This window comes from Stenella coeruleoalba (genome assembly GCF_951394435.1).
Source record: "Stenella coeruleoalba genome assembly, chromosome: 10".
NCBI lineage: Eukaryota > Metazoa > Chordata > Mammalia > Artiodactyla > Delphinidae > Stenella > Stenella coeruleoalba.
The window spans coordinates 96825104-96853031 of record NC_137156.1 but is presented as its reverse complement, the minus strand read 5'-3'; the positions used below and the strand labels follow the sequence as shown (position 1 = coordinate 96853031).

The following is a 27928-nucleotide window of genomic DNA, read 5'->3' as shown; positions in this document are numbered from 1 at the left end:
ATCTTGTATTATCCGATAGCATCACTTGCATGGCCTTCCTGCTAAAAAAGCATAACCTGCATCTGATTATGAGGATGTCAGACACAGCCAATCTGAGGGACGTTCCACTCACTATGTGGCTTTTAATCTTTTAAGATGTTGAGATCATAACTGTCAAGGAAGGAACTAGAAACACTTCCCAATTGAAGAAAACTAAAGAGACAAGTTAACTAAACGCAGCGCATAATCCTGGAGTGGATCTTTTTTTTTTTTTTATAAAAGACCTTATTGGGACAACTGGTGAAATTATTATAAAAGACCTTATTGGGACAACTGGTGAAATTATTATAAAAGACCTTATTGGGACAACTGGTGACGGGGATCTGAGGATCAGACTGGTAGAATGTTAGTCCCTGATTTTGATGGTGGTTTCATGGTTAGGTAGGAGAATGTCCTTGTTTGTAGGAATCACACACTGAAATATTGATGGGGTGATGGGGCATAGTGTCAGCAACACCCTCAAATGGTTCAAGAAGACAAGTTCTTTGTTGTGGCTTTTTTTCTAAGTTTGAAATAATATCAAAAGAAAAAGAAAGTAGGGCTGTTCCCTCCAGAGCAGCTCTTTTCATCAAGGAAGAGAATATTTCTAAGTAGCTCCCCAAAGGGGAAGCCCCGTTGGCCAGCCTTGAGTCACACGCTGTTTCCCCAGCTGCAGAAGAAGCTGGGAAAGTGAGTTTGTATCGCGGGAAGTGGGCTCTCCCCACAAAGAAGGAAATGGGGCGGAGGACGGCCGCACATAGGCACCCAACGGCGTCTGCCTCATTCTGAAGTTTTCATCGTTGATTTAGGCCCTTTTGGAATCCAGTGCCCTGAGCAACAGTGAATCCTCGAAGGGCCCCCGGCTGTTTATTCTTTGATTTTGTTTCTAGGCATTATTCTAAGGATTGGAGGCTAAAGATGAGAGTATTTTCTCAAGAAGTGCATGGGGGAGCCTTTCTCAAGCTAATACTTATAGCACAGTAGAATCAGTGCAGTTATCGCCGTAAGCCTGGGGTATTCTGAGAGCACAGATGAAGGGCAAGGGCCCCTATGATACCCTTGTAGGGAGGGTGAGGCTGGAGAAGGGGAGTGATGAGAATGGCAGCTGTGCTTCCTGCTGACATGGGGGATAAACCATGCGAGAATTAACGCCGTTACACTGTAGAGCGTATGTCTTTCCAGTTTTGGTGCGGCGTCCCGCTCGGTTATGGCAGCCCCACGGAAGAGGCAGTAATAGGGCACCGTGTGGGGAACTCCAGGCAAAGGGAACAGCCGGGGCGGCGGGCAGAGGTGGGGAAGGCTGGGTCCCAGAGAGGAGCCTGCGTGCTATGCATTTGCTTCTGGAAAGGGAGCAGTAAGCAAGGTGGGTTGGGGCCGGGAACATTAAGAAACTTGATTGCAAACCTAAGAAGCTTTGACTTTCTCCCATGTGCGAACAGGGAGCCCCTGTTCTGTAGAGGAGAGTGCACGGCGAGGATGTGTTTCTGAAGGGTCCACCTGAGTAGTGTGTGGACAGGGTGAGTTCGTGGCAGGGAGACTCACCAGGAGATCGTTGTCAGTCTGGGCCGAAAATGTTCAAGGTGAAATACAACGTTGGGGATGGAAGGAAGAGGTGATGGGAGAGAGGACTGCACTGAGTGACCATCAGAGGGGAAGGGGGGTGTCAGAGAGGATTCAGTGTTCCAAGTGCAAGGTTGGTGTCATTAGTAGACACCAGGAAGGCAGGAGCACGTTCTGGGTGGCATCCACTGGGGTCTGTGGGGGACATTACTCCTGTCCACAGTGGTGTGGACAGAGGCACCAGGACAAAATCGATCAGGCATCACGCTGGGATTTCAACAGAGGAGAGATCATGTATCCCGTAATCTCTCTGTCCCGCCATCACCAACCCCTGCTGAAAACTCTCGGAAGGCTCCCCGTTGCTCGTAGGACAGAAGCAGGTCTTTTCTGTTGCCCACAAAGCTGGTGACCCTCTTGTACCTCAGCATCCGTCCTCCGTCTGTGGACCTGCCACACCCATCTTCTTTCAGTCCCATTCATGGTCACCACTGTATCTCCAACAGCAATAAGTAGATATTGAATAAACTGGTGCTGCTTCAGCCAGAGGGTCTTTGCACATGCCATCCATGCATCCATCTTTAACCATCTTCCTTTCCCTCTTCGGCTACTCGGCGTCTACTGCCCTTTAGATCTCAGTTCAAGTGTCACTTTCCCAGGAGCACCTTTCCTGACATCCCTGATTAGGTCCAATCTCTTTCATTTGCTTTATAGAGACCCGATTCCCCACCCCCACCCCACCTTCATACCATCCATAGAAGCAGTAATTTTACATCAACTTGTGGGAATATTTGCCCGAGGCCCCTCTCCTGCACAGACTGTAAAGTCCAGGGGCGCTGTTCTTTCTGTGAGCACTGTACCCCCTGTACTCAGCATGCGAATTGGAATTCTGTAGAGCTCAGTGAATACTTGTGAATGAGCGCATGAGGGAATGAACAGGTGCCTATTCCATTGGCGCTTCAGGGAGGGCTGCTGAGAAGCAGGTTATGTTTCAGAAGCTCCTTCTAGGACAGGTAGAATTTCTGTAGAAGGAATGGGTCTTCAAGGACCCAGCACAGACCAGGGCAGTGGTGGCAGGGGAGAGGGTCTTGATCAAAAGGAGTTTCTGAATGTTTACGTGAAATAGGGAAGTCGAAATCTAGAGAAAGAAAGGGTTTTAAGACCAGAAGGACAGCTAAGCCAAGTGTTGGAAGGACTCACATGTCAGGACGAGGACTTGGTTGTTAAGTTGAGGGGCAACAGGGATCCTGGAAGGATGGGTCCGAAAGCTCCTCTTGGAGAAGGTGGACATGGCAGAGAAACACGGGGGCTGGAGAGATGAGCTGGAAGCAGAAAAACACCTGCGAAGGGTAGGGCAATAGCTTTCGTCCAGCTTGCAAACCACATGAATGGAGGTATTGTAGACGAGGTAATGCGAGCAGAATGTGGGTGGTGAAATGAAAGAAACTGGGCAATAGATGGGCAGTTTAATAAAGAGAGGCCAGGACTTCCCTGGCGGTCCAGCGGTTAAGACTCCGCACTCCCAATGCAGAGGGCGCGGGTTTGATCCCTGGTCGGGGAACTCATGGCGTGACTGAAAAAAAAAAAAAAAAAGGAAAGAGAGGCCGTGGTGATGAGACTGTGAGCTCCTAAGCCTCAGGTCTTTTTCACCTTTATATCCACAGTAGAAAAAGAAAGGTCTTTTTTTTCTGAAATTGTGGGGAGGAAACGAATTTGGAGACTGTAAGTGCACAGAGAGGCCATAAAAGAGAGACAGCCTCACCCGAAGAGCTATTCTGTTCGGCTTATTCAGTGTTCCGTTGGCAACGTTTAAAAAAGGGAGCGATTTCTCTTAAAAGCCATATTTCTTCAGGTTGGCCTGCACTGGCCACCGTGTCCCATGTGGCGCCCATTGGTTGAGCTTAGGTGGCCCTGTTTGGTTGCTTTGAGTCCCCTGCCTGGTCTTCCACCCAGAGGGGCTCACTCGTCACCTGCCGGGACTTGGAGAACACCTGAGTTGCTGCTCCCCGGTTTTCAAGAGGCTGCTCTTAGGTGTCCCATGAAACACGACACGCTCGTTTCCATCAGTGCTCTGGGGGTACCCGGAACTGGGGGGATGGGAGTTCTGCCCCGAGACCCTTCAGTTCCCAAAGGAGTCTGATGAGACACAATTGATGAAGAGGCACACCTGCATTTCCAGTGCCTTCCGCTAGCACCGGCACTCAGGATCTTGGCGCAAAACAGATGCCGTGAAATGACTGCCAGGTGTAAATAATGAGATCGGGGCATGTGCGAACTTCGTAAAACTTTTATTGATATATTTATCATGCCAACATTTTTTTATTTAAGATTCAAATTCCATTTGAAAGGGAGGCAACAAACGAGATCCCAGGCTGCTCCTGGAGGAGCCCCCAGCTTCACGAGAAAGCACGCACGTCCTCCAGCTGTGTGATTTGATCACTCAGAGTTGCATTCTGGGAAACTCCTCCTAGAGAGCGCGGGCAGGATGTGTTTCGTTGGTAGCTGGGAAACAACAACAGCAGCAAAAACAAAATAACTGCGTCCTAAGACTTCTCAGAACATCTCCGGCTTTGAAACTATTGACCCTCAAGGATCCCTCCCCACCCGATCTAGAATATGTGTGTGTATGTGTATATATCCACTGAAGAAAGATCACTGTTTTTGTTGCTTGTTGGCTGTCTCGCCAGACCCTTAGGATGGCCTTGGCACACGTGGCTGTGCTTCTCGGTGGGATCCTGTGGATTCCAGCCGTGGGTGCACAGCCCTTCAGGAGCGTTTGGACTTGCTGCACGCTGGGCACAGAAGCTGAGCCCTGGAGATGATGTACGCCCGGCCGCCCAGCTGCTGCTCGCAGCCCTCGCAGACAAAGTGCTCTCGGTGCCAGGCCAGGTCTTCCACGCACTGGTAGTCCTCTGAGAATATTATCTGGGGAGGGGAGCAGAAGAATCGTTCAGCTCAGGTTTTGTCCCTAGTAGACAGGGCGTGGGAGACAAGCCGTAAGATGGTGGTCCCTCGTCCCCCATGCTTGTTTTGACCTTTCAATGCCTCAGTGGAGAAATCTGACATAAATCTAAGACAGTAAGTACAGTATTTGGCGAAGGTCACGGTTGCATCTTAGCTTCCAGGATCCAAAAAAAAAAAAAAAAAAATCCTCCGCTATTGACAGGTTTTACGTATCTGACATCTGTGATGCTGTCTGGGCCAAATCCAAAGCCCAGTTGCTTGGGCTTGGAATAAAGGAACATCTGTACAATCTGGTGAGGAACCAGAGAGCAGAACAGCATACTGGTTAAATGTGCTTTCTGATTTTGGGGTCAAACAGGGACCAGATACGTGTTTTCACTTAAATACCAGCTGCATGACTTTGGGCAAATTACTCAACCTCCCTGTGCCTCAGTTTCCACATCTGTAGGATGGGGATATACATACTACCCATCCCATGGGGTTTTATGAGGGCCGCGTGTGTTGCTACAGATGGAGTACTCGGAATGGCAACAGAGACAAAGTCAATGCTTTCTGCTTATCGCTGACCTCTCTGAGCTGCACTTTTCTCAAATGTCAGATGGAGATAATGATCCTCTGTCCCTGAAAGACTGTTGTGAGATGTCACGGCACATCACATACAACGTCTGTAGCACATTAGGATGAGGTGTTGTTACCGCGAGTATACTGTTGATCTTACAGAAATGAGGTGGGTGGGACCAGGCCTGCTGACAGCCCTTTTCCTTCTGTAACATCCTTGCCCACACAGGTATGAGGTAGGACGATTACAGGGTCTTAACTTCACACGGAGACCAACACGTGAAAAGTGGGAGGAGGCAGATATTGGCTTAAAGTGAGGAAGACACTTCTAACCCTCGTATGTGCCACAGATGAAGGTAGTGAGTTTCTCATCACCAAAGGCATGCAGGCGGTAGTTATTATTGTCATAGCCATTACTGTCACTATTCATTCACCTTAGAGTTTCCCTAGTCTAAACCCATGTTGGAGAGCTGAACCCCTTTCACAGCATCTCCTAACTGTCCGATTGTGTTATGTTAATGCTACACGATTTTATTGTATCATCTTGTATTACATTCCCTAAGACTCACAGCGGCTTCCACTTCTTAGTTACCCGGGCCCCATGCCAAGCATTTTCAGGCACGATCTCATTTATCCTCACAGCAATTCCATGGGATGGGCACTGTTACCCTCCCATGTGGTAAGTTATAAAATGGAAGCACAGGGGTTAGGGACACACACGCCTCACAGATGCAGAGCCCAGTTTGAATGTGGGTCATCTGCCTCCTGGCGGCAGCCCATCATGTTCTTCTGAGCCCTTACTTAGTGCCAAGCCTTGTGCCAAGGATGAGACTTGACAGGTCCTCTGTGTCTGACCCATCCCAACAGGCCCGGGGGTGGGAACTAATTTCTGCCCCACTCTGCAGATGGGAAAACAGAGGCCGAGAGTGTGAAGGGGGATCTGAGCCTCAGTTTTCCTATCTGTGGATCACATCATCACGAAGCTACACTCCCCTGGGCCTCTGGGTCCCCTCCTGCAGTCTGGGGGTGCCCATCCCACTGGTCCTCACCTCGTCGCAGCCGGAGCACCGGGGCCGCAGGCTCTCGCAGTAATGACGGCCACACCAGGGCGCCCCGTCCTTCCAGAAGTAGATGAGGTCCACCAGCGGCTCGGAGCACTTGGTGCACACGAAGCAGGCAGGATGCCACTGCTTGCTGTAGCCTGCCCTGTCCGAGTAGACCACAGGGCTGTCGGCGGGGGCCACCCCCTTGCAGAGCTCACAGACCTGGAAGGGTGGGGGAGGAGCCCCAGGACACAAGGTAGTCAGGAGTGCATCGTGACCTGGGTTCGAGTTTCAACTCCAGTCTCTTTACTTCCTGGGTGACCTTGAGCAGTTACTGTACCTCTCTGTTCCTCAGTTTTCTCATCTGCAAAGTGGGATAATAATAATACTGCCTACCTAGTAGGTAGTTGTGAGGACTCCGTAAAGTATCGGTTTGGCCATAAAGTTCATTTGGCTTTTTCTGTAAGATCTTATGGGCAAACCTGAATGAACTTTTTGGCCAACCCAGTATTTGTTTAACACAGTCATTCTCATACTTTTTGTTCTCAAGACCCTTTAGACTCTTAAAAATTTTTGAGAAGCCCAAAGAGTTTTTGTTCATGTGGGTAATAGCTATTGATATTTACCATACAAGAAATGAGAACTGAGGAAAAAAATTAAATAACTATTAATTCATTAAAAAATAGTAAACCAACAGCATGTTAACATAAATATTTGTAATGAAAAATAACTAGATTTTCCAAAACAGAAAAATTGAGTCAGAGTGTGGCATTGGTTACATTTTTGCAAATCTCTCATGACTGGCTCCGTAGAGGATTTCTCGATTCTTATAACTGTTTTAGCTTTTTATCTTTTGCATCATGTGGTTTTCTCTGAAATAGATGAAAAAAAATCTGACCTTACACTGATTAGAAATTGAAAAAGGGAGGCAGGCATTTTAAATAGCCTTTCTAGATAACTGTGGAGTATTTTTCTTTGCTATTGCATCAAAATTAGACAAGTGTTAGTTTCTCAAAGGTTAGTTAGTGTAGCGTATCAACCAACCTTTCATCCCGGTTACATTAAAACCCACCGGTCCACCTGGCACTTTGAATGGCTCTTTTCCCTATGGAGGATTAATTTTTAATAAACTTAAAATTTTAGAACAGTTTTCGACGTACAGAAAAATTGTCGTCATAGTACAGGGAATTCTCGTATACCCCGCACCTGCTTTCCTCTGTTCTTAGCACCTTACGTTAATATGGTGTACTTGTCACAATCAGTTAACCGGTATTGATACGTTGTTATTAACCGAAGTCCAAACTTTATCCAGATGTGCTTAGATTCTACCTACTGTCCTTTTCCTCTTGTAGGATTGGATCCAGGATCCCACATTACAGGTAGCGATCATGTCTCCTTAGGCTCCTCTGGGCTGGGACAGTTTCTCAGACTTGCCTTGTTTTTCATAACCTTGGAGGAGTACCAGTCAGATATTTGGTAGACTGTCCCTCAGTTGGGATTTGCCTGATGTTATTATCATGACTGCACTGGGAGGAAGACCACAGAGCTAAACGGCCGTTCTCATCACGTCCTATCCAGACGACATCCTCCATCTGTAAAATCCAGTCATTTTGGAGTTCTCCCCTCCTCAGAACTCTGATGACGAGGATGATGCTGGCTGGCATCTCCCTGGGGCAGTTGTGTGTCCAGCTCAGGTGTTTTCCCTCCCGACTGACACCCTTACGGAAACCCGAGAGAGTTACTTGCCCTTCTAGACTTATCTCCCTTTTAAGGAGACCTATATTTCCCCCAGACATGGCCAAAGCCAGGTTCACAGAGATTCAGTGACTGCTGAGTAGCAATAGCTGACGAAAGGCAAAGCTGGGATTTGAACACAGGCCAAGCCTGACCCCAAAGCCAAGGTTCTTTCTGCTCCACCGTGCGGCCGTTACATCAGAGTCAGCAAACTACCTGCCTCTGCCTGTTCTTGTAGGAACCATCAGCGTCGAATGGGTTTTACATCTGAACTCTAATTTAGTGAAATGTTTTCTCCCAAAAAAGAATTCCATTCTTCTCACAGTAGACCAGGGTTTTGGACTGAATGGTGCCCCTCCCCCAGTTAACATGTTGAAGCCCTGACCCCCAATGTGACTGTATTTGGAGATGGGGCCTTTAAGGAGTTAACTGAGGTTAAATGAGGTCATTAGGGTGGGGCCCTAATCAAATAGGACTGGCGTCCTTATAAGAAGAGAGACCAGAGATGGATGGCTGTCTCTTTCTCTTTCTGGGTGTACACACAGGGGAGGCCATGTGAGGGTACAGTGAGAAGGTGACCCTCTGCAAGCTAGAAAGAGGGGTCTCACCAGAACCCAACCCTGCCAGCACCTTGATCTTGGACTTCTAGTCTCCAGAACTGGGAAAAAAAATACATTTCTGTTGTTTAAGCCACCTGGCCTGCAATGTTCTTATTGGCAGCCTGAGCTAGCTAATACGGCCTGTGTTGCAGAAACCTGTCTTAATTATACTACTGTATTTTGAATTTCAAAAAAAATTTGTGGATATTTATTTTCTCTCTTGTTACATAAAGTACCTACGTGATATCATCAACTCCAGCTCTTGGTCCACAACACCTGAGAGATAGATCAGCTGGCCCTCTACAGAAAATATTTACCGATCCCTGGCTTGAGATGAACACTCTGTCTTACTAAGCACAAATTATATATCAGCCCAAATAGAGATATTTATTGTTTTGCTGTGTAAAGATGAAGAGGCCTATATTCAGAGCCTAAACACTTAGAATTCTTTACATACTTTAACTGCATACTTAATATACTCTTGTGTACGAAGAGGAAATAAAAATTAAAATGGTGGCAATTGGGGAAAGAAAACCAAATGACAGAATACGTCCACGTACTGAGTGTGGTCCCTAAGCACGGTCGTGGCTGAGCTCGTGTTCAGGTGAGGAGTGTGTTTGGTTAACTGCTCCTGGCCGCCTGATGATGACGTGCCTTAGAACGTGCTGGATTTTTGGTTTCGGTTATGCCCACAAGAATGACGGGTGTGAGTCCTTCACCAAAGTGAACCCTGTCCTTCTGTATGTGACTGAGCCCCAGCTCACCTGGAACTCATCAGAGGGTCTGAACCAAAAATAGGTGATGGGGAATTCCCTGGTGGTCCAGTGGTTAGGACTCCACGCTTCCACACCAGGGGGCACGGGTTCGATCCCTGGTGGGGGAACCAAGATACCGCAAGCCTCACAGTGTGGCAAAAAATTAAAAACAAACAAACAAAACAAACCAAAAATAGGTGATGGATCCGCGTTCACTGACTGTCACATCTCTAGAAGTGTAAACTGTCTGGTGAGGGCTGTTTGAGAAGCAAGTGAATTTTCTGTCTGTTTGTCTTTCTAAATTTCACAGAATGAAATTTCCGGCCCCTTTCCTCCCACACAGAAGGGGCTTACTGTCCATCCACCACACCTGGTCGAGTATCACCAGGATACATCAGCGGGGCGCCTGACTCCAAGTTTCCAGATGTGCCTAACACAGAAGTGGGGAAAGGGAGGGATACAAATGCACCTGGATGTGTCTGGTGGGTACCAGCAGGCGCCCGCGACCCACAGAAGGAAATAGAGGGATGTGAGGTCAGGAAGCAGTTTGGGGGTGATCACGGGTGACTCTGAACTGTGGGTTGGGACTTCGCTTTGGAGATAGTGGGAAGCCATTGCTGGTTCTGGAGTGCTGGGGTGTGGTTTGCACTGTGAGGGGATAACTCTGGGAGCACTGTCTGAATGGGCTTTGTCAGGAGCCTCTCAGAGGAATGTCTCTTCCCTCCTTGTCCCCCAGCATCCCTGGCTGTGCACCCTGTTACCACCAGTAGCCAGTCCTTTTTTAAGCAAACAGTGTCATTGACATTTTATGGAAACATGCTGTCAGAGTAATGAGTCCTGTCAACATGCATCAGGAAGCAATTTCTTCTTCTGGCCTCTGAGCTATTTTCCATGCCCCCTTCCCTGTGGTCTCAAAGGACAAGAGATCTGACAGTGTCTCGGCTCTGTCAGCTGGTGGCCCCTCAGCCACTAGGGGCAGCCTCACAACCAAGAGTCCGACTGCCCAGCCTGCCTGGGGTCCTGTGATCCTGGTCCTGCCCTTCTGTGCACAAACTTATTCTCCTACCATCCTTGGAAGGGAGGTTTACAGTTTCTAAATTGCAGTGGGTGGTTGAGAGGGGGGCTCGCTGTGTGACCTTGGGCAAGTTACCCAACCTCTCTGCACCTTAGTTTTTTCACCTGCCAAATAATACTCGGAACATCACAGGTCTGTTGCATGGATTAAATGAGATAATAGAATTAATGAACTTGACAAGGGTTCAGTAATAATTAGCGAAAATCTCCTGTTATCCCTACGAAGCCCTCCTTATAGAAAGTTGAGGAGCTAAATCCATTTCCTAAGATGACAAAGACGTCGAAGGCAGCATCTGCTTCTGGTTTGGAGGCCTGGGTTCCTTTCAGTAGCACCATGAGCACGTAGCTTGGCAAGAGGTCATTCCTCCCACCCATGAGCTCTGTGTTTTTCCATCTCTGTTCTTTCCCTCTGTGCAAGGCCAGAGAATCACATCATGTGAGTTTCATCTTCTGTCACTACCCCAGACTCAGCTACAATCAGTGCCCGCCTTGGTGGGCCTGCTTTTCTCCCTCTCCCATCCCACCCCCTCCAAGACAGCGTTCTCAGCCTCGAGTCTGCCCCAGCATCCCTAGAGGGCCGCTCAGAGTGCTGCATCTCCCCACCCCGAGTGTCTGATTAGTAGGTCTGGGAGGGGGCAGGGGCATTTTCAGACTCCCAGGGGATGCTGGTATGGTCAGGGGACCGCACTTCGAGACCCACTGTCATAGAGCGTTTGAACATGACCTTATATAAGAACTCAGCAAAAATGACATGACCAATTAGGTTCCATGACAGCAAAAGCCAATTTGAATTCCTGGTATGCTTAAATTCTAGACCATTTTGAAGAAAGCCCAATGTGGTCATTCCCAGGTGACTTCCCCTCTAGAGAAGCCACTTTTGGTCGAGTAGAAGTCCTTTGGAACTAGGCTAAAAGGCACAGAGAAGACCATTGATCATTAGCATGTCAGTGGGTTCTCATTCAGACTCCCAACTGTCTAAAACTAGAGCCTTCTCATGGGAATCTGTCCAGCCTTTGCCTCGTGACCTAGTTTGCAGACTGTGGTCCCTCTGGGGGAAGGAGCTGTAGCACAGACCTGTCGTAGGTAGAACACATGTGACGTTTCTCCTGGTGCCACTGAAGTTCTGTCTTGCCCCGTTCAAATGGTGAGAGATTCTTCATCACAAGCGTCTAAATGAAAGAGTTCGTATATTCTGTACTTCGGGATTTTGTAAACACTTGCACTGAGAAAGCTGAGGAGCATTCTAGATTCAGCTGCCTGCAAAGCTCAGACCCTGCAGGGCTGGGGTTCCCTCCGCCGTGAGGTGTGGAAATGATGCCGGCAACTTCTTGGACCCTCCTCCAACCAATACCCGTATTCCCTTTCTTTGCATATGGTCCCGCCGTAGTGACTCGCTTCTGTAGAACAGAATGTGGTGGAAGGGATGCTGTAGATCCCTGAGGTAGGTCACAAAGGCAACACAGCTTCCACTGGCTCTTTCTTGGGAGTCCTGAGACCCGCATCCTAGGGCAGCCACACGGAGAAAACACAGAGATAGAGGGAGAGGCCGGGGCCCCCGCTGGTCCAGCCCTAGCCGTATCTGTCTTCCAAGCATCAAGCCCAGATGTCAGGGACAGAGACAAGCTCTCCCGCTGAGCCCTGCGCAGGTTGCTGATCTGCGAGAAAACAGACGATTTGGAACAGGTGTTCTAAGCCGCAGCATCTCAGGGTGGTTTGCTGTGCGGCCCCAGGTAACAGCAGCACACGTGGGCACGCAGAGTTATTCAGGCTTCTGAAATGGAAGTAACCAAGACACAGAGTGTTTCAGGAAGCAGCAGATTCAGGACAGTGGCCCCGGGTTCCACGGCCAAAGAGCTGTCTCCAGGGATGAGCCGAGCTGGCCTTCAGGGGCAGATCTGCAGATGCTGAGAGCCCGTTAAACCAGCCGTAATCCGTCTGCCGCGGCTGCCAGCAGTTCTGTTCCAATCATGCGGTTCTTTTCTGGAAGGCCCTTATCCAAAGGCCTCCCCAGTCTAAACCCAGATTGCCTTGTGAAAAGCGCACCATTACAATACAGTAAATATTGACTCAGGGGCCTTGAATTCAGGCACTGGGTTCTTTCCAACACAAATACTCAACAATTTATTTATAAACAGCATCTCTCCATTTCCTCTTATGGCGATTATTCACCATCTTTGCTTTGCAGCCTCGTCTATCGGCAGTTTTTTGGGTTTTTTTTCCCTCTTTTCTGGCCCAGTGTCACGGCTGGCATCTTTAGCCTCTTGCGTTCTCTTGCCCCACACGGGCACCTTCCCGAGCTTCCTTATGGTGCAGAATAGGTGGGTGGCCGCAGGCGCTGCGGTTAGGGTCCCGGCCTTTGCACGAGGTCCCGCCGTAGCTTCATCTGGGGGGATCTGCGAGCCTCAGTTTCCGCATCTGTGACACACGGTGGGCCCTGATCTTGGGGATTGCTTTGCACGTGGGGTCAGTGCTGTGGGCCCACCAGTGCTTTGTCTCCCGCATCTTCTAGGGGCAGGTCCTTGAGGAGGGGCTCTCTCCCAAGCACGGCAGAATGCAGGCATTTCTAACCGCGTCTCCCTCACTGGTTATCTGGTGAAGGGGGAGGATGGGGCCAGGAAGGCTTCCCAAATGCGACACTTGGACGAGAGAAGGTCAGCCTGGGGTGTTCCCGAATCCGGCTTTGACAAGTGTATCCCTACAGCGGGATGCTGATGAGTAGGGACAAGGCTTACGTGCGGTCATCTCTGTTGCAGGGGCCTCGCAAGGTGTCTGGGCCACACGGGGGCTCTGGAAGCGGGAGCTGCCGTCCTTTGGAGTCTGTGCGGGGTTTGAGGTGCGGCAGGCCTGAGTTCCAGTTCTGGCTTCACGGCTCACCAGCTAGACAGCTAGAGAGGGGGATGATATATCTTGCCGGGTAGTTCTTGGGATTGAATGAAACCACCGTGTGAAGCCTCTGGCGTGCTGCGTGGCACAGTGTAGGTCGTCAACGAATGGCAGATGACACTATCCTCAGAATCATCAGCGTCCCCAAGTAACCTCCAGTAGCAAAATAAAAGGGAACAAAGCCCAGGTCATTCATAAATGGTGAAAACCATTTATTATTGTTCTTCTAGTTCCAGGGTCAGCAAAGTACATCCCTGGGGCCAGATCCAGCCTGCTGCCTGGTTTTGCAAATAAAGTTTTATTGGGACACAGCCCTGGTCATCTGTTGAGGTATTGTCTTTGGCTGCGTCAGTGCCACAAGGACAGAGGCCAGTGGGTATGACTGAGACCTCGTGGCTCGTAAAGGCTGAAATATTCACGATCTGCCCTTTATAGGAAAAGTTCGCCAACCCCTGTTTTAGTCAATGGACTATTACGTAGCCCACTTTGCGGGGGCGGAAAAAGATAGTTGTGAAGCCTTATGAGGCAACACGGCAAAGTGTTTACAGTATGGAAAGCAGGATAAAAGGAATTTTCTGTGGCAAATCAAATCTCCTTTAATGTCATTAAAATATCTCCCCTGTGAACAAGGTGGTAGGCAGATGCTGAGAAGCCTGGTAACCATGGCAATTTGCGGGGGTGGGGGCTTCCTTTGATCCTCTGTCCTCCAGCTCAGGCATGGCTTGCAGGCCTGGGGGCGCACAGTGGTTTCAAATTCGCAGAGAGGGGCTGGCAGGAAAGCCAGCCTGCCGGCCCACAAGCCAAACATCTGCTCGGACCAAGCTTTGGAAGTCCCTCGCCCACAAGTATGTCCCTTGTCGGGGCTGGAGTCGGGCTGAGCCGCCAGCGGCTGTTAAGTTTCCATCTGAGAGGCCCACCTCGTGGGAGGGAGGGGACCCACACCTCCGGTCCCTCCTTTGTGCATTCTTGTGGGGAAAGGGGGCAGGGGCGTTACACTGTAACTTGGGACCAAATTAACACATCTTTAGGACTTCCAGCAATGTCTTCACTTCTTTCAGTCTGTTCTCCTCTTAATCACTTTCTCTGGGGCCGCAGCTTGGCCCATGAGGCAGGAGCTGGGGTCTCCCGGCAAGGATGAAAACTACGAAAGGGCGGAGATGACATTAAATGCTATGTCCTGGCTTTCTTTCGTCTTTCTTCGGTTACAAGTTTGGGGTGTAGGGAAGGGCGGAAATTCCTGGGCAGGATGACCATGCCCAGGAAATTGGTATATTTAATTTCGGAGAAAACATCCAGTAAACTTTCTAAACGCAGGGAAATGGTCTGGTAGAGCTGTTCACCGTCCGAGCATTGAGGTCCAGTGTCCGTAGGATCCATCCAGGTGGGAGAGGTCGGGAGTGGGGGCCTGGAAAGCAGATATGGGGCCCCACCGTGCTGCTGTGGAATGGTCTGGGCTGCCGGGGTGGGCAGCTCCACGGCCGCGGAACACTTCGAAGCCCCCAAGACCCCCGAGAACCCATGGTGGCTGGGACTGGGGCGGGGCAGGCACGTCCTTCCCTTGTTCTTGGCTCGCAGACGAGAGGCCCTCAAGTTCTTCACCAGGCTGGGCTGGGAGTAACTCTGCACACTGCCATCCACCCCGACAAACATAAATGCACGTGCCCTTGCTTTGTCCCCACCCTGCTGGGACCCCGCAGGGCTGGTGACGCAGAAGGACCTGGGCTGGAACCTCGCCGGCAAACCTGTTAACCTCTCTGTGCCTCAGGCTCCACGTCTGTGAAATGGGCGTAAGGACCCCAAGCCGTCTTGCCGGTCGTTCGGAGGATTCAAAGAGATGAACGAGCCTGCTGTGAAGTAACAATTCCCCACCACCCTCGCCGCTCCACGCACACACAGAGGGGCAGATCAGGGAAAGAGGCTAAATAGTGGGGTGTCTTTACTTGGCCTCACTGATTTAAAGGGGCTGCTTTGGGAGTGACAGCGCTTGGTTAGTATCTGGGATTTTTGTGCCGTGGCGTTTCCTCATGAAGTGGGATGACTCTCAGGGCATTTGCCATGCCACCGCCTCTCCTGAGCTCAGGGTCAGGATGACACTTGCAGGGACCTGCCCTGAGGCCGGCATGGGCGGCCGCAGCTTTGGGGTTCGTTCCCAGACGTGCCACGGCTGTTTTCAGGTCGCCCGTCCTGACACAGGGCCCGTGGGAAGGCCTGGCGGAGGGCCTTACTCAGATCCGAGTAAGTGAAGAGTCCCGGCCATGAGGACGGGTCGGCTCAGAGGGCGCTGCTCCCATCACCCAGCTGGCCCACCGCCCTCCGGCTTCACCCAGCGCTCAGCCCGTGGGTGGGGATTCCACACAGGCGACTTGGAGAAGCCTTTTGGCGATAATGCTCCTCTGGTCTGGACAGGCTGGTGGAGGGGCCTGGGGTTGGGGGAAGGACTTGGCAGCCAGGGTCTCCGAGGAAGGGCACGACTGCAACAGGCCGCCCAGCAGCAGGACAGAGCCGAGCGAGCTCCTGGGAGAACCGCCGTGGGGTGTAGGCTGCCGGCAGCTCAGAGAAAGCAGGGCGCGTGGCCTCCGGCTGCCAAGTGTAGAGTGTAGTGCGCTCTGGGATGGGGCATTCGGGGCGGGTATAGATCAGGGGGCTACGTTCTGTGCCTGTGTTTCCACCACTCCCTGTGGAGAGTTCAAGGAATTCAAGAGTGCTGTGCAGTGTTCTCAAAGCCGGACACCCTAAGCCCGGGGGCCACATAAATCTAGAAAATGCCCCCGTTAGCATCTCTCGGACCCTCCTGTATACCAGATCGGCAGTATCATTTTGACTGAGCTTAAATGTAAGGTCATTTTTAACCCTCTTTAGCGGCGGTTCTCAAAGTGTGGCCCCCAGCGTTGGCATCAACCTGGAGACTCATTAGGAATTCAGATTCTCCGCCTGCACCAACAAGTCTGGGGTGGGACCCAGGCCTCTGGATTTTAGCCAGCTTCCAGGTGACTTTAGTTTGAGAACCACGGCCGTGGCCTCCTAAAGGCTCTGAGGAGTCCAGCCCTAAAGAAACCCATTTCGTTTTGTTTAGTCTGATGTCCCCTTTACATGGCCACATGGCCCGTTTATAGCTTCATGGCCATGAGCTTTCGAGGAATAAGCTTTGGGAAACAGGAAAGAGGGGTTTGGGGGCTGAGTTGGTTCGAATCCTATAGCCTCCCTTGGGCGGCTGGGAGCTTTACATCAGATACCCTCCTGCTTAGCTCTGTCCTCGGTCCAGAGAACGCCCGCTAAATGGTAGCCGCTAACAACAGTAATAACGTCGCCGTTAGGATGATAAAGTGTGACACGTTACCATCGTAGCTCCAGTGCAATACATTTCCCATGGCCTTCTTTTTGCCGCCTTTTCTTTCATAAATCACTGTTGGATTTGGGGTGTCAGTCCTATGCTTCCTCCCTGTCCCTGGGTTCTCAAGTTGAATGCCCTGACTGCTTCTAGCAAAGTCTGTGGCCCTCGTCAGGGGAGCAAAAGTCAGGCTTCGTGCCTGATGCCTGTCTGTGGTAACTGTCCTACCTGCCCTTTTATGAGAACAGGAGGAGCCCAGCACACAGGACAGCCAGCACCCATGTCCCCTTGATATGCCGCCCCCTGGGGTAGAGCAGAGCGGTTCAGGCAGCGAGCCCACAGCCAGGCCCCAATGGCAGGGCTGCTGGGGACAAGCCATCTATGGCTGGCAGGTTACTTAGCTACCTTAACAGAATTTGCTCCCCGGCTTCAAGGAGATAAACAGGGAGTTAAATACAGATAACAAGCAGGGTTTTATAACTCAGCATCACGCAGTAGAAAGAGTGTGATGATCCAGCTTCTGCCCTTTAGAAACGACGGGGCCTCTGGCAAGCCACCATTCTTCTCTGAATCTCTGACTGCTCACCTGTAAAATGGGGCTGGTGAAATCCACCTACCAGGTAACAGTTCGAATTAATCCAAGACCTGGAAGTACTGAGCACAGCACGTGGCACGTAGCAGGTGCTTCAGGCATGTGAACTTGAAATCTCATCGTCCTTTCAGGCAAAATGGCCACCCTAGTGGTCCCCATCTTTCGAGGATCAATTTAGTTCGAACATGGGACTTCCCTGGTGGTCCAGTGGCTGAGAATCCGTCTTGCACTGCAGGGGACGCCGGTTTGATCCCTGGTTGGGGAACTAAGATCCCACATGCTGTGGGGTAACTAAGCCTGCGTGCCGCAACTACAGAGCCCACGCGCCACAACTAAAGAGAAGCCTGCACGCCACCACGAAGGATCCTGCGTGCTGCAACTGAGACCGGACGCAGACAAAAACGAAAACAAAATTTAGTTTGAACATTCATTCATTCATTCCCTTGTTCAGTCATTCATGGATCGCGTATTTATCAAGCACCTATTCTCTATATTATATAGATGACTGCTGCTGCGGATACAGAGATGGACAAGACAGGACTCAGCATTTAGAGAGGGTGATGGACGTGAGTCTACTAATGACATAATTTGTTATCTAATTAAGATTGGGGTTAGGGTCAGGAAGGAAAAGTCTGTCTTCCCAGCCAGCCCGACCCACCAATATCGGCTTCCTTCGCATTCCCTATTTACTGCCTGGTCTTGTTTAAATGCTTCCAAAGTGTCACAGCCATTTCCTAAAGTTGACTGTTGCCAAGGCCCTGGGATCTCAGGCCGCCTCTGCCCCACTTCCACACTGTCCAAACCCGTGGGCTGAGTCCAGGATAAAGTACGTTCTCAGACCAGCATTTCTCTCTTGGGAATGGCAACTGGGAAACGTCACAGACTTAAAGACGTTGCGTTCCAGCTTGGAATTACACAGTACTAATGTGTTAAAGATCGATGGCTGCTGGAGGGTGGATAGAAGGCAGAGCTGGGGACAAGGCTAGTTTATGAAACGTGGTAACTGGATCTAATGTTTTCAGAAGGTCCTGGCATGTGAATTCTTCCTGAGAAATGGTCTTTTCAAGACCATCACCAATTTGCGCTAGTGAAAATCCATTTCATTCTTTTGTCTTTTTGTCTCCTTGTTCTTTGTGTTGGATGGCAATCCCAAATGAACGGGCCCAGGGGGCGGGGGTGGGAGATGCAGGAGGCAGGTTTTGGATAACAAGTGTGAGTCCCTACAGAGAAGAAAGACCCGCCCCTTCCGGATGTACTGACGGCATCGTTCCGGCTGGCATTTCCCGGGGGTGTCTGGCTCACGCGGGTGACGGCTAGCCTGTTCCCGGCAAGGCAGGTGGTTTGCCTGAGGACCCTATATATTGGGACTTTTATCTCCAAATGTCACGTAGAAGCATGAAGCCTCTTGGCTGACAGGGGTTGGGGGCCCATGAACGTTAGCAAACAGCCCCACGTGGCCCGAATCTCAAGCCCGCCAGCTCTCCCTACGGCCCTTGCAGTAAAGTCCTAAATCTATGGCATCCCAATACGGGGACAGTGTCCTCTGCCTCTTTGATTTCCCGGGGCTCGGAGGACAGTACAGGCCAGTCAATGCTTGAGTGATGGATGGACGGAGGGCATGACCCTTCCGGAAGCGTGCCCCTGCTGACCTCGCCAGCCTTGGGCCCCCCTGCACCCTGGTACCACACTTCCAGCCACCTGGGACTTCATTCAGTCCTCTGACTGTGCTGTGCTGTCTGAGACTTTCACCTTTTTTTGCACTTGATCACCTCTTTAAGGCAACACAGGTCTTCCCCGAAGAGCCCGAAGGCCTGGGGCACTCTTAATTATTCTTCCAAGGCCAGCATGGGCCTCACCTCCTCCCCCAAGCCTACCCTCACCCCCAAGCCAGGACAGATGCCCTTTCTCCACACTGCGACGGTTTGCTTGCCTGTGACCTCTCCTGGATCGTGACCACGAATGAAGGCAGGAATGAGGGAACAGAGCCTGGGGTTGGGGCCCTGACCCTGCAGCCCTGGCCTGGGCGGTTTCAGCCAGACCCGATGGATGGATGGATGGATGGATGGATGGATGGATGGGAGAGACTTACGTGTTCCTTGGACGGGTCGCTGATGCTGCCGTTGGTAGTTGGGGCGGCTGTCTCTGCGCCCTCGGGCTTCTCCTGCTGCTTCCCCTCCTCCTTGGGCAAGCCGCCCTGCCCGGGGAGGGCCACTTCGCCCACACCCAGGGCCTCGCTCTTATACTGCTTCACAAACTCCTCCATCACTTTCAGCTCGTTCTCCAAAAGTCCGCGGCAGCGAGAGGGGTCCTGGTCGTAGATAGGGAGCTGACGCAAGAGCTGGCGCCGGCGGTAGTAGGCGCCCTCGGTGCCCGTCACTGGCTGCTTCTCCTTGGGGATGAGCTCCATGTACTGCAGGCCCTGGGGAAGAGGAGACCCAGCACCATGATTCCCAAGCACTGGGCAGAGATCTGAGCCCTGGCGAGACCTGGGCTTCTGCAGATCTCTGCAGAACCCAAGGATTATCCTCAAGGAAGAAGCGGGGTGAATTTGGGGAACACTGGAAAGAGACCTAAATAAGCTTCCGCTCTCCCCTGAGTCACACTCACAGATTCACAGTCTCGATGAGAATCGGGTAATTTCAGTAGACGTTCCTTTTAGATTTGCTGGCTTTGCAACAAGGATTTTTGTTTCCTTCAAAACTGAATATTTTTACCTCATTTACCTCGTGGCCATGCTTCTCATTTAAAAAAAAAAGTCGATCTAGTTTAAAATCGCTTTTCTTGGCAAAGTATAATTAAATCACTATAGGCAGAAGGTATTTCATAGTTTATTAATTTAAAAATATGCAAAGGCACCTTCTAATAGTAGATCGACAAGGTCTCAGGTCAGTCCCATTTCCACACCAACAGGGCTGGCACAGATGCTAGACCACCTGAATATTCATATGTCCGTGGATGACTGTCCAATGGCCTTCTGTTGGCTGGCTTGCTTGCTTTTGTGAGATGAGCAGAAATCTTACACTTGGGTGGGTCCCAGGGACGGGGAGATTAGGGGAAGGTGAAGGTCGAGGCCACACAGCATGAGAAAGTGTGAAGGGCCAGTTGTTGGTCCTGGACTACTGTTCTCCACCACTGTGCCCGACCTAACCCTGACCCATACCTGCCTCACCCACCAGACGGCCTCATTCCCACGCCCCCGTGGCTGCTGCCGTATTTACCCTCTTAGAATCTGCCTGCCCCATATCTCGTCTTTGAGGCTGGCCTCACCCTGGAGTTGTGTTAACCAACATGGAAAATGCGATTCGTAATGGACAGTCCCAGCTGCGGCCTGTCTGTACGGAACAGGGTATGAGAACCTGGGGGAGGGGGTGCTACTCCAGAGCCTGGTTTGCTGAGTTTCATAATAAATGAATTCCGGGTAAGAGCCTTTTGAGAACAGGGAGAGGCAGGTGTGGGAATGCAGTTGAGGGGGGCTGTGAGCACCCCACCCTCGGCGGCTCAGCCCTGCATCCCGGGGGGCCCGGCTGAGACCTCCCGGCCCTGCGGGCTCACGCATACCCTCTTCGTCCCTGTTCCTCTGCACAGCCCCTCATACTCTCAGGGCACCTTCTAGACGCAGGAAATGGCCTGGGTGGTGCACGGAATCCTGGGGTGCCAGGAAATGTGGGTTTCTAGCTCCGGCCCTGCTGCTGCTCTCCGTGTAAGATCAAGAAAGCACCCAGCCTCTCTGGGCCTCCGTTTCCTCATCTGCAAAGTTCAGGGTAGAAAGCATGCTCGTTAGGGTCTGGGCCATTGTGAGGAGTCAGTGGCCACCTCACTCGATCTGCCTCACAAGTAAGAGGAGAGCAGTGTCACTCAGCCGAGTCCGCAGCCCCGAAAAGGGGCCAGAGTAGGCTGGCTGGCCAGAGTCCCAGGCCCTTCACCCAACACTCAGAAGAACCAGAAGCCCCGGGGGGGCCCCCCAGCTGACGACACGTCTGGCAGGGGCTGATCCCTGCTGTGTCTCGGGAAGCCCGTGGCTTTTCTCTTGATCAGCGTGAAACTGCAGGTGGCCTCCGACGAGAACAGGCCAGACGGGTAGATCTGAAGACCCTTGTCTCAAACTTTGCGGTGCATAGGACTCGCTTGGCGCCCTTGTGGGAGAGCTTCCCAGGCCCGCTCTGTTTTAGGAGCCTGCAGGGGCCTGGAAGTGAGTGCTTGTATAGGTCCTCCTGGGGGAGTCTGAAGTAGGACATCCGAGGGCAGTGGGTGGGGGAAGGGATGGGACCAAAAGAGGACGGGAAGCAGCAGCCCAACAGCCAGCAGGCTGGGGTGGGGCACAGGGCCCTGAGGAGATGGATGAGGGTACGGTAGGGCACAAGACCCTGGGGAGATGCAGCAGGGGCGGGGCAGGGGAAATACCCCCGCCAGCCCTTCCTATTTCTTGCCTGGGGCCTGCCCGGCTCCTAGAATCTCAGGAAGGATTTTGCAGCAGTGGAAACAAGAGCTTTGCTCATGCTGCCAGAATGGGCGTCCAGACCTGGCCAGTATCTCACTGACTCCGAGTGCTGAAGCAGCCCCAGTTGCACGGAGGATTCGGCTGATGGGAGAGCAGCCTCTTCTAGGAAGCCTGCTTTCTTCCCCCATTGGAGTGGTATGAGGAACGGTAGGGACAGCTAACACCTACGTGCTGCTCGCTGCGTTCCAGACCTTCTTCTAAGTGTCTGACCTATGTTAACCCATTTAATTCTCACAACACCCCTAGGAGAAAGGTACTAATATTATCCCTTGGGAAACTGAGGCACAGAGAAGTTAAGTAACCTCCCGAAGGTCACACAGCTAGTATGCGGTAGAGACAGCTTTGAACTCAGCAGCTTGGGTCTCAACTTCTTCTATACTGACTGTCTACAAGTTGGATGATTTGCAAAGATAAAAGAAATGTCCCCCAATCTCTGGGGGAGTTTCCTTTTGTCACCATTTCAGGGTGAGGGGGCTGTGGAAGCATTGCCTGGTGCCAGGAGGCTGTAGTCCCTGGATCTGTGTGTGGCTCTGGTCTTCTAGGGCCTGCACCCCTCCCTGCCCGACTTTGTAAGTCAGCCCTGCGGTCGAGGTTGCGCCTGCACTCACAGTGTCCTCAAAGCCCCAGCCGGGTACCAGCTCTCTGCCTTTGCTCTGGCAAGGCCCCAGCATCTGGCTACCACGGGCATGTGTTTCGTGATGGCTGGCCTTGCCTGGCTGGCCTGAGGCCCCTCCCACACTCCCGAGCCACACGCTGATGGCAGACATTGCTAATCAACCCTGATGAGGGTCTCAGAACCCACCTCAAGGCAGCCCTCAGGCAATCACTATCAGTTGGCATGGACTCGGGAAGGGGAAGACGGGGAGGGAGGCCAGGTCAGAGTGAGCTGCCGGTGGTGCTCAGAGCCTGCAAGAGAAGCTCTCAGGTGTTTCTCCACGAAGCCGACTACGGTCATGTTCCCAAAACCTTTAGCAAGATGCCTTTTCTAGGATCAGTTGGAAAGATTGGTTTAGGTTTTAAGTTTTTCGTGAGAAACTCTCTGAACCATTTGGTGCTCTGCTGTCTGGCACAGCCATACTGGGTGAAGAGGTTCCTGGAACCAGGCTTTTTCAGGACAGAAATCAAAAGATCAGAGAGAAAAGTGGAGGAGAAGGATGCTCTTTTCCCAGGGTTGGGCAGTGGGACACACACAGACTCTGGAATCAGAAAACCCAGTCCTGATTCTGTGCTTTCTGATTCTTCTCCAGCTGTCAGACAAAGAGAGCAAATGGGCTTCACGTTACACGTTAATCCTGGTCAATCATGGCAGCCTGGAGTGCTGTGTTGAGTAGGATTCTGAGGCCCAATGAGGGCTCAGTGGGAGACAGTGCGCTGACTGCCACAGGTAAGGGAGCAGAGGATGGGGTATGAGTGAATGCCAGCCCTGCACGCGCTCCTCAACAGCTTCTGTTTGCTCTCCTGTAAAATGGGGGCAGTAATGCACCCAGCGCACAGGGAGTGGTGAGGTGTTGATATCCTTCATATACAAATACTCCATGGATGCTGGTTCCCTTCATCTTCTCCGTCTTGCCTCCCCACAAATTCCCGGCTAGCTTTCAAAGACCCATTCACCTCCCTGAGCCTCGGTTTCTTCTTCTGTAGATGAGGGTAATAACAGTACAGCCCTAACAGTGTTGGAAAATCAGAGGCGATTGTGCATGTGTGGCTCTTAGCGTAGTGCCTGGCTCATAGTAAGTACTCAATACATACTAGCAATTAGGTTTCTTGTGGCTTTAGTCTTTGAAGACTTTAGTCTTTGAAGCATTTCTCTGGCTTTTATTCTGGTTGGGAAGGGTGACAGAGAGCAAGATTCAGTTCCATTTCCAAAATGTAATCAGTCCTGATCACTTGGTAATTAAAAAAAAAGTCGGAAGGGTGAGTGGGAAGAAAGTCGTCCAATCTCAGAAATGTGATTTGCTCGGGCAGGCCAGACGCAGGGCAGACAGAGCGGCCTTTATCCCATGTGGTTTTATGAGCCGGCATTAATCACGGCCCGACGATGCCTTCCTCTGATTAGTCTGGGGCTGAAGCGTTTGGGGTTTTCACCAGTCAGTTCCTGACGCCCACAGCTGGCTCTTTTATGAGCTGCTTGCTTTAGTTTCCGCTCACATCTTGGAGACCCACTGATGGCTCACCCAGGCCCGGGTGCTGGAGGGCAGACCCGCGTTCGGAACCACCCGGCACTGCCGCTATTCCGTGCCGCCCCCCGTGGCCCCCGACCTGCCCCTGCCTACCCACTGGAGCTGTCGAAGTCCAGCTCAGCATTCTGTGTTTCCTCACACGTAAACTAACCCTCACTTCACAGGGTGGCTGAGCTCATGCAGGCTGACCTGTTCTTTTAAAATATGCTTCTCAAAAAGCAAAGCTTTAAAAAAAAACCCAAGAAAACTTTGCCTCTCTTTGCTTTATCTAGAAGGGATGTTTTTCCCCCTCTTAAGCTCCAGCTTAGCACTGTGCTGCTCGAACCGTCTATGGTGAAGGATCAAGACTTGTTTGGTGTTTTTTCCACGGATTGCAGGATGATTTGTGGGCTCAGTGCACGTGATGAGAATGTAGCTCAGGCCACATGAGATTTCCACGTGAGGCTGACCACGCGGGAGCTCTGCTCAGCCGTCACGCACTTGGATGTCAAGTGCCACAACATTTTCCCAACATTTATTCTCAATTTCTGTGCTTCCGATCGGGGGCCAGTCACAAGGATTTTGTGGAGCAGTGCCAGTCCCCAGACCACACGTGGAATGTCCTTGGCTGGGAGGCGATGTGGCACAAATACGCCTCAAGCCTGCTGCATGCCCTGTGCAGTGGAAGGCGAGGAGTGAGACGGTACACAGGACAGGCATGCGCGTGCTCTCGCGGGCCTGGCTTCACTCCAGTGTAGGGGAGAGGTGATGACGAAGCACAGACACGCATGAGACAATGACGGCTCGAAATAAGAGCTTCTAAAGAAACCATGGAGAACTGGGAGAGAGAAGAAATGTAGCAGAGGGATGGGTGACATCTTCCACAGGTTGGGTAGTGAGGGACGGCCTGTCTGAGATAGGACTGGCAGAAGGAGCCAGCCATGAAGAGAACCGGGAAAGGATGTTTCAAGGAGAGGGAACAGCATGCGCAAAGTCCCCGAGGAGGGCAAGAGCTTAGGGAGCCCAGGCCTGCCGTAGAGTGGTCCAGGGCAGGAAGGTGGAAGGTCATTGCCATGCAAGGTACTCAGTGAGGGGGTGTAGCCCGCAGGGACAGGGACACACGGGTCTCAAAAGGCTCTCCTTTTCTCCCGGGAGAGATGGAATTCAGCGTCAGGCTTGCATCTCTAACACAGTAGGGTTTTGTAATCTCACTAACCTGTAGAAATCATCTGGGTCCTTGCTACTCCAGGTGTGCTCTGGGAGCCAGCAGCGTCGGCATGACCTGGGAGCTTGGCGGGACTGCAGATTCTCAGAACGGCCCTGAGCTTACTCGATGTGTTTCTGCAAGCTCTCCAGATGGCTTTTACGCTTGTGGAAATTTGAGGGGCGCTGGTCCACTGCTCTGGGTCTTGAAGGGGGCCCACGTGGGGTATCACCTGGGGCTTCGTTTAAATACTCGTGACTGATAATTCTGATCCTGCAATCTGCAGCTTCCGATTTAATGGTCTGGGGTGAGGCCTGTGCATGGGGACTTTTCTTGGGTCCTTTTAGTGGGCAGCCACGGGGTGACCTTGTGCAAGTCACCTGCTCTCTCTGGGCCTTGTCCTTCTCTGGGTGCCTCTTCCCTAGGGTTGTGTAAAGCCAATTTACTTCTCTCTTTTAAGCCCAGGAGTTAGGGAGAAGAGAGAAGTGTTCCTGTGCTCTCCCCGAGACTTGCAAAGGGCACATCCCAGGCCACTTTGAGGGAAAATGAAGAATTTACGGATGAACATGAGCACTCTGAGAGTTCTCAACAATAAACCATCCTCTGTTCAGAAGTGGGGAACCTAAAGGGAACCATGAGCAACCCTGTACTAGAGCTGAAAGGGCCCCTTAGAATTCACGTGAACACCTCTACCCATTTCATGGATGAGGAAAACTGAGGCCCAGACAGTTTTCACTTCAAGATCACAGAGCGAGGCAGGAGCAGGTTCGAAACCAAAGCTATGTTCCTACCATTTTTGCAAACTTGCCCACTTCTTACCTCGTCTTTGACATCCAGGAACCTGTGGCACGGCTCCTATTTACAAGGGCAGGGAAACAACCACTTGGTTGCAGGAAGCTCTCTTACCAGTTTCTGGGTGACTCCAGGGGGAGCCCACTCATAGGTGATGGTGTCAAAGGTGGGATCTTTCCCGGTGGCAATGGGGTTGGTCATGATCATTCGGTTCCTCTTGTAAATCCGGATGCCGTCCCCGCCTTTCACTCGGGCCGTGAGGGTGGAATACTTGGAGTCCATCAGCAAGCGGCCAATTTTCCGATCGTCTTCCAGGTCCGAGCTCAGGCAGTGGTCCTCCTGACTGCATTTGCATGACTTGCACATTTTCCTGGGGGGTGGGATGGGGACAAGTGAGATCAACCTCCAGAAAAGAGAGGCAGAATCTCCCGCTGGCAGCGCCTACGCTTTGGAAAGCAAGCTCAAAGTTTAACTTTAGTAACTTGAAAAGGTTAGCAGCAGACAAATGGTAACCGGAGCCCAAAAGGCCTTTGACGTCAGAAACTCACGTCTTCCTATCTATCTGTGGGGAATGTGGGTGTGACTTTCGTGGGTAAAAAGAGCAGCACGTTTTTCCTCTTGGTCACTGGGGTGGCAAAGGCTGGTTCATCACTGGAGATGTTCTACAGCAGGAGTCTTTACAGTCTGTGGGCTAAACTCGGCCCACAACTTGCTTCTGTAAATAAAGTTTTATTGGAACACAGCTATGCCCATCATTTACATATTGTCTTTGGGCGGCAACAGCAGATAAGTAATTGCAGCAGAGATCACGTGGCCCACCAAGACTAAAATATCTACTCTCTGGCCCTTTATTAAAAAAAAGTCTACCAATCCCTGCTCTAAAGAATTATTGAAATTGTCTCCCAAGATTCATGAGCCTCAGAGCTTCAGCAACTTGTAAACTCTTTAGCACTCATCCTGAAGTTAAAATACAGCTGGAAATTTTCTTCAGGAAACGGGTGGACAGGACCTGGGGGGAAGGGAATGAGTTTAGGAAACCCCTCGGGCTGGAGAGATGGATGTCCCTTGCCAAGCCTTTGTCCTGGGGCTGGGAAAAGAAAAAGCGTCCTGGGGAAGCTTCACAGTGACTTGAGGCCTGACACTTCCCTCCGACAATTAAAAACAGAAGCAGTTGGCTGCTTTGTGTCCTGCTGTTAAGGTTTAGATACCCAGGGGGTTCCCAGTGTGAGAGGAAAACCGCTCCCCTCCCTTCCTGGCCGTGTCCCCTCAGGCGTGCTGTGTCTCAGATGCTGGAACACACGCGATTTAGAGCTTGTCAGGTCAAGTGAGCTACATCAAGACCTACCGCGGGATGGGGCAGGCCTAAGCCAGAGACGTGTCAGGGCAGTTGCATGGGTGCTTCACAGCCAGGCCTGCCTGGAGGAACCCTTCTTTTCTCTTCTAAGCTCAGGAGACTGATGCATTTAATCATTTAGCACAAATTTTGACTGTGGGGCTACCAGACGCATGCCTTGATGGTCTGCATCAGTGGTTCCCAGCCAAGGTCAGATCTGTCCCCAGGGGGCATTTGACAATGTCTGGAGACACTTTTTTTAAAAAAACTTTTTATTGGAGCATAGTTGATTTACAATGTTGTGTTAGTTTCTGCTGTAGAGCAAAGTGAATCAGTTATACATACACATATTCCACTCTTTTTTTTTTTTAGATTCTTTTCCCATATAGGCCATTACAGAGTATTGAGTAGAGTTCCCTGTGCTCTACAGCAGGTTCTTATTAGTGATCTATTTTATATATAGTAGTGTGTATATGTCAACCCCAGCCACCCGATTCATCCCTCCACCCCCCATACCCTGGTAACCATAAGATTGTTTTCTACATCCATGACTCTACTTCTGTTTTGTAAGTAAGTTCATTTGTACCCTTTTTTTAGATTCCACATATAAGCAATGTCATATAATATTTGTCTTTCTGGGTCTGACTTACTTCACTCAGTGTGACAATCTCGAGGTCCATCCATGTTGCTGCAAATGGCATTATTTTGTTCTTTTTTAAGGCTGGGCGTGGAGACACTTTCGATAGTCCCAATGGGGTGCTATGACGTCTATAGTGTAGGGGCCAGGATGCTGGTAAACATCCTGCGATGCACAGGACAGCTCCCTCCACAGCAAAG

General features: G+C 51.2%; 1 protein-coding gene across 3 annotated transcripts in view; it reads right to left on the bottom strand.

The window, feature by feature from the left end:
• Positions 1–3844: 3844 nt before the first annotated feature.
• The window catches only part of LMCD1 (LIM and cysteine rich domains 1), a 58272-nt gene continuing 34188 nt past the window's right edge, over positions 3845–27928 (bottom strand). For 2 of the 3 annotated variants that reach the window (XM_079934532.1, XM_079934533.1), the window contains exons 3-6: positions 25873–26128; positions 19195–19524; positions 6147–6362; positions 3845–4500 (exon numbers count right to left, since the gene is read on the bottom strand). In XM_079934532.1, the coding sequence (XP_079790658.1) occupies positions 4342–4500; positions 6147–6362; positions 19195–19524; positions 25873–26128 (961 nt within the window). In that variant the 3' untranslated portion in view covers positions 3845–4341. Of the gene's footprint in view, positions 4501–6146; positions 6363–19194; positions 19525–22211; positions 22351–25872; positions 26129–27928 lie in introns of those variants that run through there. The other variant, XM_079934534.1, reaches the window with a different exon arrangement.